The 18,487-nt window shown below is 34.1% G+C and overlaps 1 protein-coding gene across 7 annotated transcripts; it reads right to left on the bottom strand.

Annotated features, from left to right (window-relative positions):
- Positions 1-489: 489 nt before the first annotated feature.
- Positions 490-9,356, bottom strand: LOC133292610 (protein OPI10 homolog). Of its 7 annotated transcripts, XR_009748952.1 has the most exons (5): positions 9,055-9,353; positions 8,494-8,959; positions 5,226-5,363; positions 4,264-4,362; positions 490-1,013 (listed from the first exon to the last, which is right to left on the bottom strand). XR_009748952.1 is itself a non-coding variant. In XM_061491039.1 (3 exons), the coding sequence occupies exons 1-3, from the start codon at positions 9,155-9,157 to the stop codon at positions 4,314-4,316; spliced, it is 618 nt and encodes a 205-aa protein (XP_061347023.1). In that variant the 5' UTR covers positions 9,158-9,356; the 3' UTR covers positions 4,299-4,313. The 7 variants fall into 7 exon arrangements, 5 of the variants coding, with proteins under 5 accessions (XP_061347023.1, XP_061347029.1, XP_061347045.1 ...); XR_009748951.1 differs by lacking the exon at positions 5,226-5,363 and having other exon boundaries at positions 492-1,013; positions 9,055-9,355; XM_061491039.1 differs by lacking the exons at positions 490-1,013; positions 5,226-5,363 and having other exon boundaries at positions 4,299-4,362; positions 9,055-9,356.
- Between the last annotated feature and the right edge of the window lie 9,131 nt (positions 9,357-18,487).

Here is an 18,487-nt window from a genome sequence, read left to right on the forward strand (position 1 = left end):
GAGGTGTAAGATGTGTTTACAACTCGGCATATGACTCAACCTCTATTAGATTAAATTCGGTCTATTACTAATAGGCTCATGACTTAAAAAAGCTTATAAATTAGATCATAAATTTTTTTTTTATACATGAGTGTATAAATCAGTCTATATCATATTATTTTTATATAAAATAAATAATTATTATTTTAATAATTTTAAATAATAAAGTAATCTTTTTTTCATTATTTTTTAATTATCAAATGTCTAATATATTTAAATAGACTTAGGCTAAGATTTTTGTTTTTTAAATATAGATTAGGTCGGACTTATAATTCGAACCCACACACTTTAATAGACTATGTCAGGCCTCAAGTATTTTACCCAAATCTGATTTATTTAAACCAAAGTCTAGCCCAACCCAACTTATTTACACCCCTAGACTTTGTGAATTATTTATGAGGTCACATAATCTAAATATAAATGTGAGAAAAATTAGGGCAAGAGAAATTATGATGAAATATATAATAAAAATTATATAGACGTGTGTGTAGCATTAATTCTAAAATCACATCACCCATGAAAGTTGGAAAAAATTAACCTATTCAACAATATTTATTCTATTCCTCCTTTATTCCCCGTAATAATAGCTACTAATATTAAAAATATGTCCCCTTATAAACTCCTACTTTTCAGCAGAGAAATAACTCTGGGGATTGGATTCTTGGACACCAGAGGAACCTAGGAACTGGTAATGCCTTTTTAGCAGAATTCTGGGGTGCATTTGAAGGCCTCATCCTTGCTTGGGAAAGAGGGTTCAGACAAGTCATCCTTGAGGGAGAGTACTCTTCCAACGCCCTAATTAGATTGCTATCTCTGCGATGTGTAGAACATCACCCATGCCACTCTTTAGTCTCTCGAACTCGAAAGCTAATGGATCAATGCTGGAAATTTGAAATTTCCCACACTCTTAAAGAAGGAAACAAGGTTGTTGATTGGCTTGCAACTCATATTCCTGCCCAAGATTGACTCGTCCACTGCTGTGATAATACCATGTTCAAAAGTCAGAATATATAGTTGAATAATAATAAATTAATAATAACATGTAGTTTAATAGTAAAAAACTTTTCATTACAAGGATCTTTTCATTCATGATATTTAAATGTTACAAGTAACCTTTTTTCATTCTTATAAAAAAAGGGGTGTCAGACCAGTCCTCAGGTTAGCCAGGTTTGACTAGGTTATATATTGAGAAAACCCATCAAGAAAAAGAAAAAAAAATAGATCAGTAAGTTTCTCCATATGGGTCATTTAACTAATTAATAACTAACCTTGATCTTAAACCAAACTTTAAAACTAATAACCTAAAAGTAATTACTCACGTAGCTCAACCATTGAAAAACTTTTGTAATGTCAGAGAGTCAAACCTGTAGAAAAGAACTTATAGGAAAAAAAGAAAGAATTTTAATACTCCAAACAAAAATTAATCTCATACTTAAAGAATTTAGAAAAAAAAAAAAATTAACCCAAAAAATAAAAAACTTAAAAATAATAATGATTGCCAAGAAGGTAGAGAACAGAAGGGGTGTTCTAATTAGTATCTGGACCAAAACTCAACAATAATGAGGGAACAATTACAAGGCTCCCGTAAGAGCTTCAGCCAACAAGTTTACTATTGTCAGTCCCTATTACTTTCCATATTGCTGGGTCTTGTTATTAAATGGAGTGAGATTTGTCCTTGCTAATGGTCTGTACCAATTAGGGATACATCTATAAATACCTACATACTTTGATGGTGTCTTCATCCTCAGGTTGTTGGAAAATTTAAGACCAATAATGACGAACCTCTACCACGAGGTTAAAGGAGAAGAGACATCAATGAATAAAAAAAAAAATGGGGTAAGGAATAAGGCAGTTGACTCAGCCTCAAATATTGTTTTAAAATGGACTTTGGGGGCTAGAAGAAATGGTCCTCATTGGAAGCCTATGACTAGCTAGGACTTTGGCTCATATATAGGAATCGACTTGTACAGTCCTTCTCACTTTCGTAATTTTTCTTTTTCTTTTTCTTTTGGGAGTTTAGCACTATGCCACTATATTATATATATGCTTAGTTGCAACTTGGAACGTACGCGTCTCAGGCATTATCACAATAATTTTGCACTTTGTATATGTTTATTGAAAAGACATCATAATATTGATTATTTAATCTTACGTACATGGATGATCAACATGTATAATTGCATAATCAAAATTAGCTTGATCCACACTTCTTACTTGATACGTCCTTGAATATATACGGAACAGTCACTATTTTGTCATTGTTGGCCAAAAAAATTACCAGATTGCCACGCCAACAATAAATTTTGTCAAAATGTCACGTGGCATATTTCGCTACACTATGTTGCGAAATATGTGTGCAAATAATTCGCTACACAGTGTAGCGAAATATGCCACGTCAGAACAAAAAATGTCACGTGTCAAAATTGTAGAAATTCGCTACCCATGTAGCGAATTTCTTCAATTTTGACACATGACATTTTTGGTTCTGAGCAGTCTGACGTGGCATATTTCGCTACACTGTGTAGCGAATTATTTGCACACATATTTTGCTACACAGTATAGCGAAATATGCCACGTGGCATTTTGGAAAAATTTACTGTTGACGTGGCAGTCTGGTAATTTTTTTGGCCAGCAGTGGCACTTTGGTCACTGTTCCAATATATACACAAGCAAAAAGATTTTAATAGAGTAAATGATTTTGATATAAGAAGTGGGGACTTTGTATTTTCTTTTTCTTATACAATAGTGACATTGAGATTCAAACTCATGGCATCATACAGATTGTGGATATTTACGGTATGAATTGGATTAGTTTTGAAACATAAATCATCTGATTCAATTCTTTCGATTTGATCATTTATTCATCCATTTGATTTGGGTATTTTTAAAAATCCAATCCAATTTTATTCGATTTAGAATAAATCAGTTTTTGATTTTTTTCAAAAATCTAAAATTTCAATCATATTATTCACTAGCTATATCAAAATAAAGTCATTCAAAGTTACAAATCACTGAAAAATTTAAATCTTCAAACTAAAACAAGTCTTAAAACTCATAAAAAGTTAAAATAGATTAGGAGACAATAAAAAACTAAAACAAGATAGTTTACTATCAATAATATTCAAAATCCCAATTCTACAAAATAATAAGATTTCAAGTTACCATCTTTTGAAAATGATAAATGTATAATACATTGAATCAATTTTCATCAATCAAACCGAAAATCGATCCAATCACTTAAAATATGCATTTTTTTCAGTTTTTGATTTTTTTATTTTTGATTATCAATTTTTTGATTCGATCACCACAGTTTGAATAGGTTTGAAACGATTAATAAAAGCCCCTAATACAGATTATCCAAACTGGATCAATCATACTGGCTTGAACCTTTGTAATTTACAGCATGCGCAGATTACTCATCAATATTAACGGCTAATTAGATGAAAAATTAAAATGAGATGTATTAAATAAGGATGTTATGTACTCAATTAAATACATTAATGCAAAAAGTGAAACTGAAGTTATTAATCAGGGTGGTAATTAAAGCTCATTTTACCCTTAATTTTTTATTTTATTTTTTGGTGTGGCCATTTTACCCTTAATTTTATTATCGTTCATATAGTAGTCTATTGGAAAATTAACAATTGTTTAAGTATTTAATATTTTAAAAAAATTTGGGTTTTAAATATATTTAATGTTTTTATTTTCATTTAATAATTTCTGGTTTAATTCTTTAATCAATTCTTAAGACAATTTCTGATAAATTTCAAATTACAAAAATAGGGTGTCTTTTTATATTATTAGAATGTAATGCTATATCAACATGGAAGCAGACATACATTGACTCGTTTGATCCGTAGTTTTACATAACTTGTTTCTATTGATGTCACGTACAAATTTGAGACCATTGATGTTTGATAAAGAATGTTAAAGAGAATGTAATAATTAACATTGGGAAAAAAGTTTATCATGTTACTTTAGATAATTTTGTCTAATGTTCATCAAAACGACGTCGTTTTGGAGTCGAAAAATTAAAAAATTAGAATGATAAAGACTATTATAACTCTGAAATAAATTAAAATTATAAAAATACCATGATTTCCTTCCCAAAATAACATCGTTTCGATGAACATTGAATAAAGTTATCTAAGTAGAAAAAATTAACTCATTAACATTACGTGAGTTATTTATTAGAGTTTATTTTTTTGTGAGTAACTAATATACCTTTACTAGTAATCCATTGCCATTGGTGTACGGTAGCTCACCAGAGAAGGTCAACTTTTCAGTCTTCGACAATCCTCACTTTCATAGGTTCTGTATCCCCTACAAAAACACAAATATTAATTTTTTTACTCACATCTCAGTTAAATAATTACTTTTTATTCAAATTAAATATTAAATATATAACTATCTATTCACACACGACACACCTAATCAATTTCAACTATTTTCACTTATTATTGGCTCACCCTTTAACTCGTCAACGCTTCCTCGTCTCTACAAGATCTGGCGTTCTTTTTTTCTTTCTTCTTTATCATGCAATCAAAATCACAAATATTGACCATTCCATAATCCATTAGTTCATCAAGATGACCCAACGTTACATTGTCCAATCCGTAATGCTATGCATGCTTTAATAGGTGAAAAATAATGATGGGAATAAAAATGAAATTTAATAGGTGAAATTAATAATTCAAAATTTGCAGAGTGCAGTGACTGCAGTCTAAAAGGAAAGGGAACGGCTCATTCGTTACAGTGTCACCTGCAAGCCGAATGCTTGATCTTTCAGTCTTTTTTATATTTTCTTTTTCTTTTTTTGGTGAGGAGTCTTTTTAATATTTTATAAACAAATATTAGTAATATACTCTTAATTTTTTTTTTTACTTTCTCTTTATTATCGTATAAACCTTTATATGAACCTTACTAAATAATATAAAGTATAAACTCATTTTCTATAGAGTCCATACGTAATTTTATCCATTAATTTTTTTTTTTTAAAATGAACAAGTATAAAGTGAGTTTTTTTTCTCCTTGTTGTCTACCTAATCAAATAAGAATAACCAAAAGTGAAAACCCTTTGTATCCCGCGGGCTTCAAAAATTTTGGTACATATCAGCTATTGGCTATATTAACTCTGAATGGAGCCTTTGGGCCTAACATCAAGTGACAATGTAAAATGGACCTACCATTGGAAATTTGGAATTAGCCCAATAACTTTGAATTATGGATCCACCTTGACGAGCTCAATTGGGAACAGAATGGAACGGACCTGCAATCTGGACCTTTACTCAAGTACTACAACCGTGCCCAAATGGTATTTGAACCTGCGATTGCATATTATCCATTCATGCAAATCCACATGGGGCCCACAAAGAAAAGCAAGACAGGAACGTTAATTTTTTTTTTAGAACAGGAACATTAATTTACAGAGAAAATATACTCTTATGTTGTGAAAAAGAATTTTTCTCTCCTATACATACATCGATTTCCGTATTACTTTTTTTTTTTTTTTTCTATAATGAGTGAATCTCACACATAATTATCTCTATTGCATAAGAAAGTTCTCTCCTATTGCATGAGATTAATAAAGCTCTAATTTATATCCATCACATAAGTTGCATTCGCATCTATTGTTCTGTCTGTTTTTGCAACTTTTCCTTCCCTATAACCCAGAAAAAAGAAGAAGGAGGACAAAGTAACATGATAAAACTAATGTTGACCCCAAGGTATTACAATACTAATTATTAGCAAATACAATGCTAAAATGTGATTATTCAGACATTAAAAAGAAAATCAAGATTATTGGGAGGGCGAAGGCAGTGTACTCTTTTCCCCCAACTGTTAAGAGTTTCATGAATATTTTATCCCAAAAACTTAAGTAATTTGGTGAAAGCACATAATTTGAAATTTAGTGATTTGATATCTAACATGAAGTAATATTCTTGCATTGTTCATATTAAGTTGACTCCAAACTGTTGTTATTCGGTCTTCGAGCCAGGTAGTTGATAGCTAGTGCATTATCCAACTAGAAACCCTCTCCACGAAGACACACAATGAAATAATAATACTTCTCATCAAGAAGGACCTCCCCCATGGAAAGGTAAGACAGTCCAAATCCGTTTACATCACTACATGATTCGATTACAGAAGGGACATCCAAGAGCTCAACTGCTGTGGGAAACATGTATATTGAATTGCAAAAGGAATACCAAAATTTGTGATTTCCCCAGGTTAATGATACATCCAAGGGGTGACAATTAAATATATGCAAATTAACCCCATCCCAACAGCAACTACAGTCGTAAGGCGGAATGAGTGAGATTTGAATTAAATTATCAACATATTCTCAATCACAAGCTTCATGAATCACTCCTAATAGAAACACCATAAGAAAATATAATCTGTGCACCAAATACCTGCAATCTTTACCCATCAACCAGGAGATACTTAACCCAATGTATATGATAGGGAGCCATGAGATCACCACCCCAAAAGCTAGCCTCAAAGGGTGGGAGTACCCAAAACCTTATAAAGGTCACACTAGTTGCCTACACAATCAATGTAGGACTCCTAACATTGCCACCCCCTTTAAGGCCGACGTCCACGGCGGCTTTCACTCTGACCCGGTGGTAGCCCTTTCCCCTTTTGGGCGGCTTCACCCACCTATCAGATAGCCCTTTCCGCGGTCCAACTCTCAATGAAAGCACCAAATGATAGGGACCCATGGGATCACCACCCCAAAAGCTAGCTCAAAGGGTGGGAGTGCCCAAGACCTTATAAATCTCACACTAGTTGCTTACACAATCAATGTGGGACTCTAACATTATATTTTTCCTTACTACATATTTTTATGATAAGATTAAGAATATCTAGAGTAAAACGAAAAAGAAACCATCATCAATCAAAGCGTGAAAAGGAAGCATTAAAATCCCACAACCAAAATTTTCTTCTGAGCCATCCTTGTCAGGCTGAAGGATTATGTTCTTTCACAATGCAGCTGAAACGATCAAGTAGACAAATGGCCTGGGAAGGTGTGCCATGGTATCAGTTACCCGCAATGGTTATCATCCTCCAAGCTTTTTTACTTCTTTATTTTTTATAAAAGCACCCACTCAACATTTCATCTAGTAATTACTTAAAATTTTAATACCTTTTTCATTGATAATATCTAAAACCATCTGCAGACAATTTCACCTAAAATAAATAATAAAAAAAATCAAGATAAGGACTACTCAATACACTGAGATTTTTAAGTTTAGTCTCTTCTTAACTCGAAGCATATGTTTCTAGTTTGGTTGTAATCAAATTCAAGTTTTACCAAATTCAATTATAAGTATATGCAACCATGACCCATGATCCAATCTACTCATATCCGTAATTCATTAGGATATGAAGAAGACGCCCATTAACTGAGAATTGAGATGGCATTAAGATTGCATAACATGGTTCCCGTTTCTAAGTGAGATGCCAAAAGAATTATAGGCACGACCAACCAGAAACTTACCTACCCTAAGATTGCATGAGAGGCGTTTGGTAGAGGAGATATTTTTTTTCACTAGGTAAATGCAATTACTAAGAATATGGTAGAAAAATGAATTTGGTAGGAAAGTTAAAAAAAAATTGTTTGGTTGCTGAAAATTTTACCGGGAAAATTGGGTAAGAAGAGGTAGTATTGTTATCATTTTTGTCACCTTTTACTCACTTGCCCAGCTATATATGCAAATACCATGTTCAAGTTGGAAAACTTCAACAGGCAAAAGAGATTGGTGGGCAAATTTTTATAAACCCTCTACCAAACAAAGACAACATCAATTCCCAAACTCAAATAGATGGGCATCTCCACCAAAAACTTCAACCAAACACTACCTAAAACTTCAATTGAACTTAGCCAAATGTCCAAGCCCATGAAACAAAAATAAAATAGAACGAATATTAGTTCTGAACTGCTGGGTGATTTTGAGAGGATTTATAACGTTATTTCTACCAAATCGTCCTTTAACACTGCAGCATGCTACAAACTCTAACCGATCCTACAACAGCCTCACAACAATTACCCCAACATTTGCCTCTTGATTCAGCCAATTCTTTATCCTGATTTAGATAACATATTCATATTCTTTCATTCACCAATCAAATCAAGATGCTTTCAAAAAACATAATAGACAAGATTTAGTAGTATCAACTTCAAAAAAGAAGAAAGAAATTTTTCTAAGAAAGATCTAGAACATGATTCAGTATCATCAGCATATATTAAACTTCATATCAAAAAACACTGGAACAGTATCTGCCTCTCTAGTACTATGGTTACCCACGAATTGAAGCATGATTTTCCATAAAGACACATTTAGAGTAGAATCACAACACAAGATGGGCCTTTCTTTTCTCTATCATTTTCGCAATTTAACACAAAGAGATAAAAAAAAAAAAAAAATGTTGGAGCAAATAAATACTTACAAAGCGAAACCCTTCAAGTATTCAGGGTCACGCTTGGCCCTCTCCTGAAACTTTTTGAACCACCGATCCAAGATATCCATAGGGACAACCAACTTCGACCCATCCACGCCGCAAAATGATTGCATGAAGTTGAACAAGTTCTCCCCCACTTTCATCGCCATCCGTTCGATCCGCTTCTCCGCCCCCACATCCAGCGACGGCAGCGACGCCACGTCCTCCACCGACACCCCGATTTTCGCCGACAGCGTCTGTGCGTCCGCCGTCAGCTGCAGCTGCCCGCCGGAGCCTCCGGGATCCGGCCACTGCAGTGAGAGTACGGCGGATGGGCGAGCGAGGGTGACGGCGCCGCAGAAGACGAAGGGAGATCCCGGCGATTGGATGTAAACGGCGAGCGCCTTATCCGGCGGGAGCGTGAAGCTGTTGAGGAGGAAGATGCAGAGCTCGCGAACCTGGTCATAGGCCTCCCCTGCGCACGTTAGAAGAAAGCGTTGAGGTTTAGGGAAATTGAAAGCGGAGGATGCTAATGTGCGCGGGTGTAGTCAAATAATTTGATATATTTACCGACGAAAGTGTTCATGTCGAGGATCCAGTGGAAAGTGTCGATTTGAGCAAAGGTTGAGATGTCCATTGGGAAGCTTCGGTTTGGAAAAACCACTCCGAACATGTTGAGTCTCTCTCTCTCTCTCTCTCTCGCTCGTGTTGTGCTGACAATATTCGATGATGCTAAAATCGCACAAGCAGAGATGTTTATGTGTTCTATAGATGCCAATGAAAAAGAAATATCCTGCGTTGTCTAGAACATTCTGGATATCCGTGGGGATAGATGCGTCTTTTCATTTTTGGATGCTAATCTACGCAATCCTAGCTCACTGCTTCTCAATTTGGTTCAAAAAGAATCTAAATTTTCTCAGTTAGCCACGAATATATTTCTAGGCTCTAGCTCACTGCATCTCAAGACTACGTTGCTTCTATTGTGGGTATTTTTATTTTTAGGGAAAAGTTCACCCATGCCCCTTTGTTTTACTTCAAAATCACTCATGCTCTGAGGTTTTTTTTTTATCACATATGCCCCTGTGGTTTGTAAAAGGGTATGTTTTTTATCACATATACCCCTATGGTTTCTTATTTTTTACAAAACACAGGAGCATATGTGATAGAAAAAAAACCACAGGGGTATAAATGATTCTGAAACAAACCACGGGCATTGGTGAACTTTTCCCTTATTTTTATTTTTATTGTGTTGACCAAAAATTGAGACAGGTACTAGAATGAATGTTATTATTAACATGATATAACACTATCTTAAGTGATTGAGGTTTCTGAAGAGTAACACTGATTGGGAGAATGTTTACGACTTTCCATAAGAATTATGTAGAATGAATGTTATTATTAACATGATATAACACTATCTTAAGTGATTGAGGTTTCTGAAGAGTAACACTGATTGGGAGAATGTTTACGACTTTCCATAAGAATTATGTAGCAAGCTATTTTATAAAAGGGTCCAACATGCCTTGCAGGTCAATGAAGCTTTTTACCTGTCTAAAGAAGAACTAAAAAATTATTAATACTTTTAATTTTAAGAATAATTTTATTTAACTAAATTATAATTCTATTTCATTAATGCTCTCTCATTTCACTTAACCAAGATAATAAAAGATAATAATAACCCAATAGTTTTTGATCCAGCAGCATATATCTGAGAGTAATAATTAGTGAGGAGAGTGAAAATGCTCAAATCCAAAATTCAATTAGTGCGGGCTGTCAGACTTTGAGACACGTTGATTTCCAAAAAATAAAACAAATAAAAAATTTAAAAAAAGTATTTAATTTCTTCTTAATGAATAATATGAAACAAATTAAAAATTTTAAAGTAACAATTATTATAAAACGAATAACATATACATATAAAATTTGGTTGGCTAATAGACTCAATTTTCCCATTACATTTGTCATGATATTGATTTTACTGGGTGTTTGGTAGAGGAGAAATTTTTTTTTCCGAGAATCTCGATTTTCAAAAATATAATTTTTACATTCAATTTATTATAATATCTGAAATTTTAAAATTTAAAAAAAATCAGTTTCCCAGAAATCCTAACAAAAGCCACTTATCAAACGACGCGTTTATCTTTCATTGGGATCAATCTATTCTGAAAACTTTTTAGGAAAATCTTTATCTTTTCAGACGTATCCTTTTTTTTTTTGAAATAATAGGAAATTAAAACAAAAACACAACAAAAAGAAACTAGGCACAAAGCCTAGACCAGTGAACACCTATAGTGTCACCATACAGACTATCAATACAACCTGACGATGGACAATCAAATTCCTGAATTATCCAAGAGAAACCATAAGAATGAGAGGCTAGAAAGTCCGCTACTCTATTTCCTTCACGGTGAATGTGAGACATATAAATCTGTCAATCTCGCTGCATCAAATTTCGAATACGATTCACCAAATTAGCCGCAGGATAATCATGGTGGCACCCATTTGTAATGAGCTGTTGAGCTGAAAGAGAATCTCCTTCGAGCCAAACTTGCCTAAAACCTCTATCCCAAGCTAGCTCCAAACCAACCAAGCAAGCCCATAACTCAGCATGCAAAACTGTACCTGAGCCTAAATTTTTACAGAATCCGAAGATCCAAGTTCCTGAGGCATCGCGAAAAACTCCTCCACACCCAGTCCTAGTACCATTAGCATCACATGCACCATCAACATTAAGCTTAACCCAATCCACAGGAGGACAACACCAAGCAACCAATCTCTCTATTCGATTCCTTGATTGATTGCCCGCTCCAAAAACAGGGTTAGCTGCAAGAGCGACACTATCTCTGAAACCAATTGCTGAACGGATAAGTGAATAAGCATTCTGGCGATCACCTTCAAAAACCCAAGAATTCCTACATTTCCAAATTTTCCAGGCTAAGATTCCAAATAAAAGAGGCCAGTCTGACCCCATCCCTCAATCCTTTGAGCTGTCTAAATTAGAAATGATCCAATTGTGCAGGTTGAGGTTGAAAAATTCACGCTGATTTATATGAGGCATTATCATGCACCATACTTCCTTTGATTGTGGACAGTCGCGAATAGTATGAAGGATAGTTTCACTAGACTGATTATATCTATGACACAGATCTGAAAGAGCCATATGGCGGCGGAGTCTACAAACATTAGTCATCAGCTTCTCCCCTGCCATTAACCAAAGAAAAAAGCGAATTCTTTCTGGCCCCTGCCATCTCCAAACACTTTCCCAAGGAAACTGTTGGATTGTAGTATCTTTGATGGCTAATATTGCATATGCTGACTTAACAGTAAACTTGCCATCTGTCGTTCCATTCCAAATTAAATGATCCTTGCCATCTTGACTAGAAGGAGGAAGAAAATTCATAAATCGATGCAGCACAGAATCTGGAAGCAATTGTCGAAGAGAATTCCATTTCCATTGCCCCAATTCATCCACGTAGTCCACCACCTTCTGAAGAGTATCACTAATAGAAAACTGAGAACCTGCATATGAGATCAAAGGACCACAATCGGGCAGCCAGCTATCAAGCCAGAACATAGTGGACTGACCATTGCCTAACTGCACCCGACTATGATCCATTATAATATTCCAATGACGCGTAATTCCCTTCCAAAGCTGGGAGCTGTTGTTTGGAGCATGAATAATTGGTGTCATGCCTGCCTCCACATTGTACTTAGCACGTAAGAACTTTGACCACAAGGCATCTGGATGAGCTACGAGGTTGAACCCAACCTTCATGATAAATGCTGAGTTCATTTCCCTCATACTCCGCAGTCCAAGGCCTCCATTTTTTTTATCCATGCAAATCTGCTTCCAGGCCACAAGATGAGAACGTCTAGAGTGTGGAGATGAACCCCAAACAAAATTTCGAATCTTCCTATCAATCTCTTCACAGGTGACTTGCGGTAATGAACACACCTGCATTGGATATGATGGGATTGCTAATAACACTGCTTTAGATAATGTAACACGACCTGCTAGAGATAGACTGGCATGATTCCAAGCAGCAATTCTAGAATTCATTCGATCCAAAACATAAGAGAAAGATGACCGACCCACTCGCTTATGATGCAAAGGAATTCCCAAGTATCTTCCAAGATCCGCAGTCTAAGAAAAACCAAGAAGCCCACTAAGATAGTTTGCTTGAGTATGACCAACATTCTGAGAAAAGAAAACTCTAGTCTTACTATGATTGACTTTTTGACCAGATGAATCACAAAATATATGTAAGGCCTGTTGAATTATTAACACTTGCTCCTGAGAAGCTTATGCAAACAAAAGGAGATCGTCAGCAAAAAATAAGTGGGAAATTTGTGGAGCTCCCCTATTAATCCTCACTGGCTTCCACCTCCTGTGATCCACTGCCTGAGAAATGAGATGGGCTAGTCTTTCCATGCAGAGGACAAAAAGATAAGGAGAAAGAGGATCTCCTTGTCTTAAGCCTCTAGTTGGCCGAAATTCTTTAGTACAAGCCCCATTCCAAAGAACATTCATAGTGCAAGATGAAACACACAACATAATTAGTCTTATCAAATTTTCAGGAAGCCCTACATCATATAGGGTATCCTGAAGGAAATTCCAACTGATCCTATCGTATGCTTTCTCAAGATCAACCTTGATCGCCATCCAACCTTTAGATCCTCTCTTTTTCCTCATTGAATGGATTAGCTCTTGAGCAATTATGACATTATCCGTACCTTGTCTACCTCTGATAAAACTGCACTGATTAGGCATCACCAGCTTGTCCATCTGCAATTTTAAACGGTTAGCAACAATTTTTGTTACCGTTTTATAAATAACATTACACAAGCTAATCGGACGAAAATCCTTGAAAGTATGAGGATTCTCAACTTTAGGAATCAAGCAAAGAAGAGTCTGATTCACTTCTTCTATACGACTAGGATCATTGAAGACTCCCTTAATGAAATTACAAACAGAGCTCTCCACTACATCCCATTGGCTTTGAAAAAATATGCTATGAAGACCATCAACACCAGGCGCTTTAAAAGGCCCCATTGAGAACACTACTCCTTTAATCTCTTGACTACTAGGGCAGCTCTCAAGAGCCATCATAACTCTCCTTTCCATTTCTGGGAATTTGTTCCTAATGGGAAAATTAGGCCGGAGAGGAATATCTTCCTTATATAAATTATCATAGTATTCCACTGCCATACTCATGAGAAGAGAAGGGTCAGCAATCCAATCCCCGACATCATTTTGAAGGGCATCAATCCTATTCCTCCTACGCCTGGCAACTGTTGCTGAATGAAAGAATTTAGTATTACGGTCACCAAACCGAATCCAGTCAGTTCTAGATCTTTGGTACCATGTAATCTCTTCTCTAAGATAAATAGTATTTAACTGTTGCCAGATCTCTTTCTGCAGCCTCTCCAGAGAATGACAAGGATGTTGACTTAAGCTATATTCAATTCCACGGAGGCGAGAATGAAGATTATCTTTTAACTTCTCCTCCTCCTTGTAACAATCCTTATGCTAGGATGTGGCTTTCTCTCAAAAGTTTTCACTAGATGCTTTCCAATTGTGACCACCTGCCCAGCACCTCTTCACTAGATCAGAGAAAGAATTATGAGTCAACCAAGCCGCTAGAAAACGAAAAGGACGAGCCCCTCCATTACTAAAATTTGGTTGTCCATCCCAAAGAAGGATTGGACGATGATCAGAGTTATAAAAAGGAAGGTGAGAGATAACTCTGTTCGAAAATGACATGTTCCAGCTTTGATTTACACAAGCACGATCAAGTCTCTCCAAAAGATTACCTCTTCTCCAAGTAAAACTCGGACCTTGGTGCCCCAGATCACTAAGATGACAAGACATAAGACAATCTTGAAAATCCTGCATGCTCCTCCAATTGTGAACTGAACTCCCCCTCTTCTCCTCCGAGTCTTTTCGGACGTATCCTTAACCTTTGTATTTATGCTCAAAATAGTTTCTCTTCATTTCGTATGTGCCTTCCTTTAAGGCACATTATTGGATTACTTGCAGATTTTAAGTAAAGCAGTTAACTACTGTATTAGACTTTTGATGAATTCTTGCTATTTTGGGTTTACCATTTTTGTTTAACACGTGGATACACTCTTAAATACAAATAGCTAAACATGAAGTATGACATCGGCTTCTTTCTGTTTATCAGTAGAGTTACGGTCCGGTCGGATTAAACAGTATAATATGCATGCCAAAAACAGGTCAATGATGAAAATAATGAGGTCTCTTCTCAAATAAGGATGAAAACAATGAGGTCTCTTCCCAATTCTATATTCAAGTTTGTAACGCACCTGAATCAACAGAACAGTACAGTTGGAAAATTCCATTCTCTGCATCTTTAAAGGAACCATGATTTTCCCCCTCCTCTTCCTCTAAAATAGGATGACAAATTTCCTGAATCGTGCTTGCCACCACATCCATTAGTTGCACATACAATCAATGTGAAATTATATATTTCAACACACCCCCTCACACAAGAGCTCATTGGACTTGAAGAGTAAACAATGCAACAAGCTCAGCCTAGCTGTGCTAAGAAACGCCACAAGAGAAAGTGGGGGGCGGCGAAGCTTTGATACCATATAAAGAACCATAAGATACACTACCCTAAAAACTAAGGTGGGAGTGTCCAAAGCCTTATAAACTCCACATTAATTGCTCATACAACCCAAACGTGTAACTATATATCTCCACAGTCATTAGAGATGTGATGTGAATGTCATCGTTGTTACACACAGAATTTTAGCTTAAAAATTTACGGGAAAATAAATAACAATAAAGCACAACCTGGTCAAATTTCACTCCTTATTTTACTAATTAGATGGGTAAATAAAACCTCTCCTAATAGCTCGTAGTAGTTCTTATCAACCGACGGTCCCACTGAAAACCCAGATTTCAGGCGAAGAGTGTTGGGAGGGCAGAGAGGGGCGGAGGATGAGAGGGTGAGGGTGTTGCCATTCTTGTGCCATGACCATAGGCGAGGAGGTTCTTGAAGAAAGTGTTGGTGCCTTTTTTTGTGGTGCTATATGCAACACACAGCTGCACTAGTTGGAAGAACTATAATATAGTACCACACTATAGCGTTTCTCTATAATAAGAGCAGAGATTAATGTTTCTCAATATTATTTTCTATATACAGATAAGAATGAGTTTCATCCAAACACATATTTTTATGTGTAGAAGATAAAATCATCTTCTATTATATGATAAATACTAATTCCTAAAAATATATTTTAAATCAATCTAATTAACTTTTTGAGTTTGTTTAGATTCTTGGTACCAATTTGGAAACATTCTCTTATTATTAAATAAAAAGCTATATTCTCTCAATATTAAATATGATATTTTTTTATATCGATCGTAGTTATCTTTTTGAAATAAATAGGTCCATAGTATCTTGAGTTAGGACTTAGTGTTATAACTCATCGTCTCTCCTCAGAGATGTATTTGGTAGAAATTAAATTTAGGTTCTCTTCTCATTCTATTCAACCTCTGTTACCATATGAGTAACACTTATTGGGTTAAATATGATAATTTTTCGTTCTTGAAACTGTATCTCTTTTGGAGTTTTGTATTATAAGAATTGACTTATTTCTTAAATCATTAAATTATTTTTATCTTGGCTTCTATTAAAAATAACAAAATCATATGTACAAAAAAAAAATAACAAAATCATATATTGTCCTTTATAGCATCTCTCGATAGAATAAATTTTTAGTGCATCGTATGTATTTAACTGGGTATATTTTTTTTCCAATTTTTTTTTTTAATTTGGTGTGAAAAAAAAAATTCAAAGTAATGATATTTTTTCCAAATATAAAAAAAAAGATATACTAAATTAGATACATATGATATACCAAAGATTTGTTTATCCGTGATCTTATTTTAAAAATAAGGTATTAATATTTTTTATGTTATTGAATGTAATCTTATTTCCTTCATAAATAAAAGTAAGGGGGTGTATTGGATTGAGATTTCAAAGGATTTTAATGGATTGTTTTTAGACAAAAAAATCCGTTGGTATTCAATTAGGATTTTAATGGATTGAAAAAAAGTCACGTGGTATTTGATTATGATTTTAAAGGATTATTTAAAATCCGTTGGTATTCAATCAGAATTTTAAACAATACAATCACAATCTCGTGGTATTCAAAAATCCGACGATTTCAATAGATTTTCTATTGGTGTGGATTTCGTGACACTTTTTAGTGAAAAATATAAATAGGATGTCTCTCTCACAATTTTACCCCAACCCTTAGGATTTCATGAGATTCTTCTGTTGAAGTGTTTTCTTCTTCCTTTGGCAGGTTGACTGCTCGAAATTGGGTTCCACCATGGGAGTTTCGTCAAAACTAAAAAAAAAAACATATTTTTGAGCGATTTTTATCACAAAACAACTGAGAAACAACAAACCAACGAGATTTTAATATAATTTATCTCAAAAATAACATATTTTTGAGCTATTTTTGAGAAATTTTGAAAGTTTAAAAAGTGATTTTTCAAGCTATGGGTCGTGGTTTTTCTTGGCACAAAAACGTGTGATTTTTGTATTAAAAACAACATAAAATAGTGAAAAAATAACAGGAAAACTAGAACCCTCAAACCAATTTTCGTTTTACATAAATGAAGCAATATCAATTTAAAAAAAGATTGAAACTTTCATAATATGAACCCTCGTAACAATACATTCATGAACGAAATTCCTTCACTATAGGAAACGATTTCAAACAATTTTTGTGTCAATAGATAACTAAAAACTTGTTTCTCAAAAGCCCCAAAGCAATTTAAGGTTTCAATGTATCAACTGAAAAAAATTTGAGAATTTTTTTAAACTTTCATGTAATTAAACCCAAAATTTCATATTCAAAATTTTCTTAGAATATTCAATGAAAATATGCATATGACTTATGGTTAGAAAACTCTCATCACGTAAAACAAAAATTCCAAAGTTTTCAAGATCAATTGCAAAAAATTTCAAACGAAATTTTATCATGAACTTTAGGTTCTATATGCAAATTTAGAATTATTTTTATAATTAAAAAAAATTGGGTCTTATAATCATATATGCATAACTTTGATACCAAATAAATTAGATAATTTTCAACCTATTAGATATGTGAAAAGCTATTGTTTAGTAATTTTGAATGTTTGTTAAAAATTATATTATGTTTTACGGATTGAGAAAATTATATTAGGTTTTACTTTTTTTTTATTTAATTTCATTGCATTTCTTTGTTATTTTTTTATGGGAAATATTATACTCACAACCTATTTTTGTTTACAACTATATTTTAATCGTTGATTTTCGTCAATCAATGGTTATTATTTTCATAAAAATCAAACTTATTAATTAATATTTAACTTGGAAGTTAACCGTTGATATATGGTTATTATTTTCGGAAATCAAACTCAAACTCATTGAGAAAATTATATTAAATTTTATTGATATGTGGAGAGTTGTTGCTTAGTAATTTTTGAGATAATTTTCAACTCGTTGTTAAGTTTACTTTTTTTTATTAATACCATTGCATTTCTTTGTTATTTGTTTTTATTGACTCTTGTAATTTTGAATATTTGCTAAAAATTCATATAGTTTTTTAAAATCTTATAAATCCATATTGTCCTTTCAAATCTTATGAATTCTATTAAAATTCTTTAAAATCCAATCCTATGAAATCTTGATTGTAAAGAAAGTCTTTTAAAAAAGTCTATAAAGTCTCTCCAATTCTAAATTGTCTTTTAAAATCTGTAGGATTTTTTATCTCAAAAAATTCTTTTTTTTTTTGGTACATTGCCAGGAGGTATCCCCATTCAACCTTCTCTGGGCACCATGCCCTCGGGGTACTGCCCGTTTGGGCTAGCTCCTCATTGTAACAGCGGGTGCACTAAGCTTCGTAACCGGAAAAAGGACGAGACTAATCCCCCAACCGAAGATTTTTGGCTTATCCTTTGGCCCCCAAAGATTTT

The sequence above is a fragment of the Gastrolobium bilobum genome, unplaced genomic scaffold (assembly GCF_033153095.1).
Source record: "Gastrolobium bilobum isolate Gb01-03AN ecotype WA unplaced genomic scaffold, APGP_CSIRO_Gbil_v1 utg909, whole genome shotgun sequence".
In the NCBI taxonomy this organism is placed as follows: Eukaryota; Viridiplantae; Streptophyta; class Magnoliopsida; order Fabales; family Fabaceae; genus Gastrolobium; species Gastrolobium bilobum.

Coding starts and splice junctions, on each gene's coding strand:
- LOC133292610 (XM_061491039.1), bottom strand. CDS start 9,157: ATGTTCGGAGTGGTTTTTCCAAACCGAAGCTTCCCAATGGACATCTCA. Junction 8,960..9,054: donor CGACATGAACACTTTCGTCG/GTAAATATATCA, acceptor TAACGTGCGCAG/GGGAGGCCTATGACCAGGTT. Junction 4,363..8,493: donor TACTTGAAGGGTTTCGCTTT/GTAAGTATTTAT, acceptor GTGTTTTTGTAG/GGGATACAGAACCTATGAAA.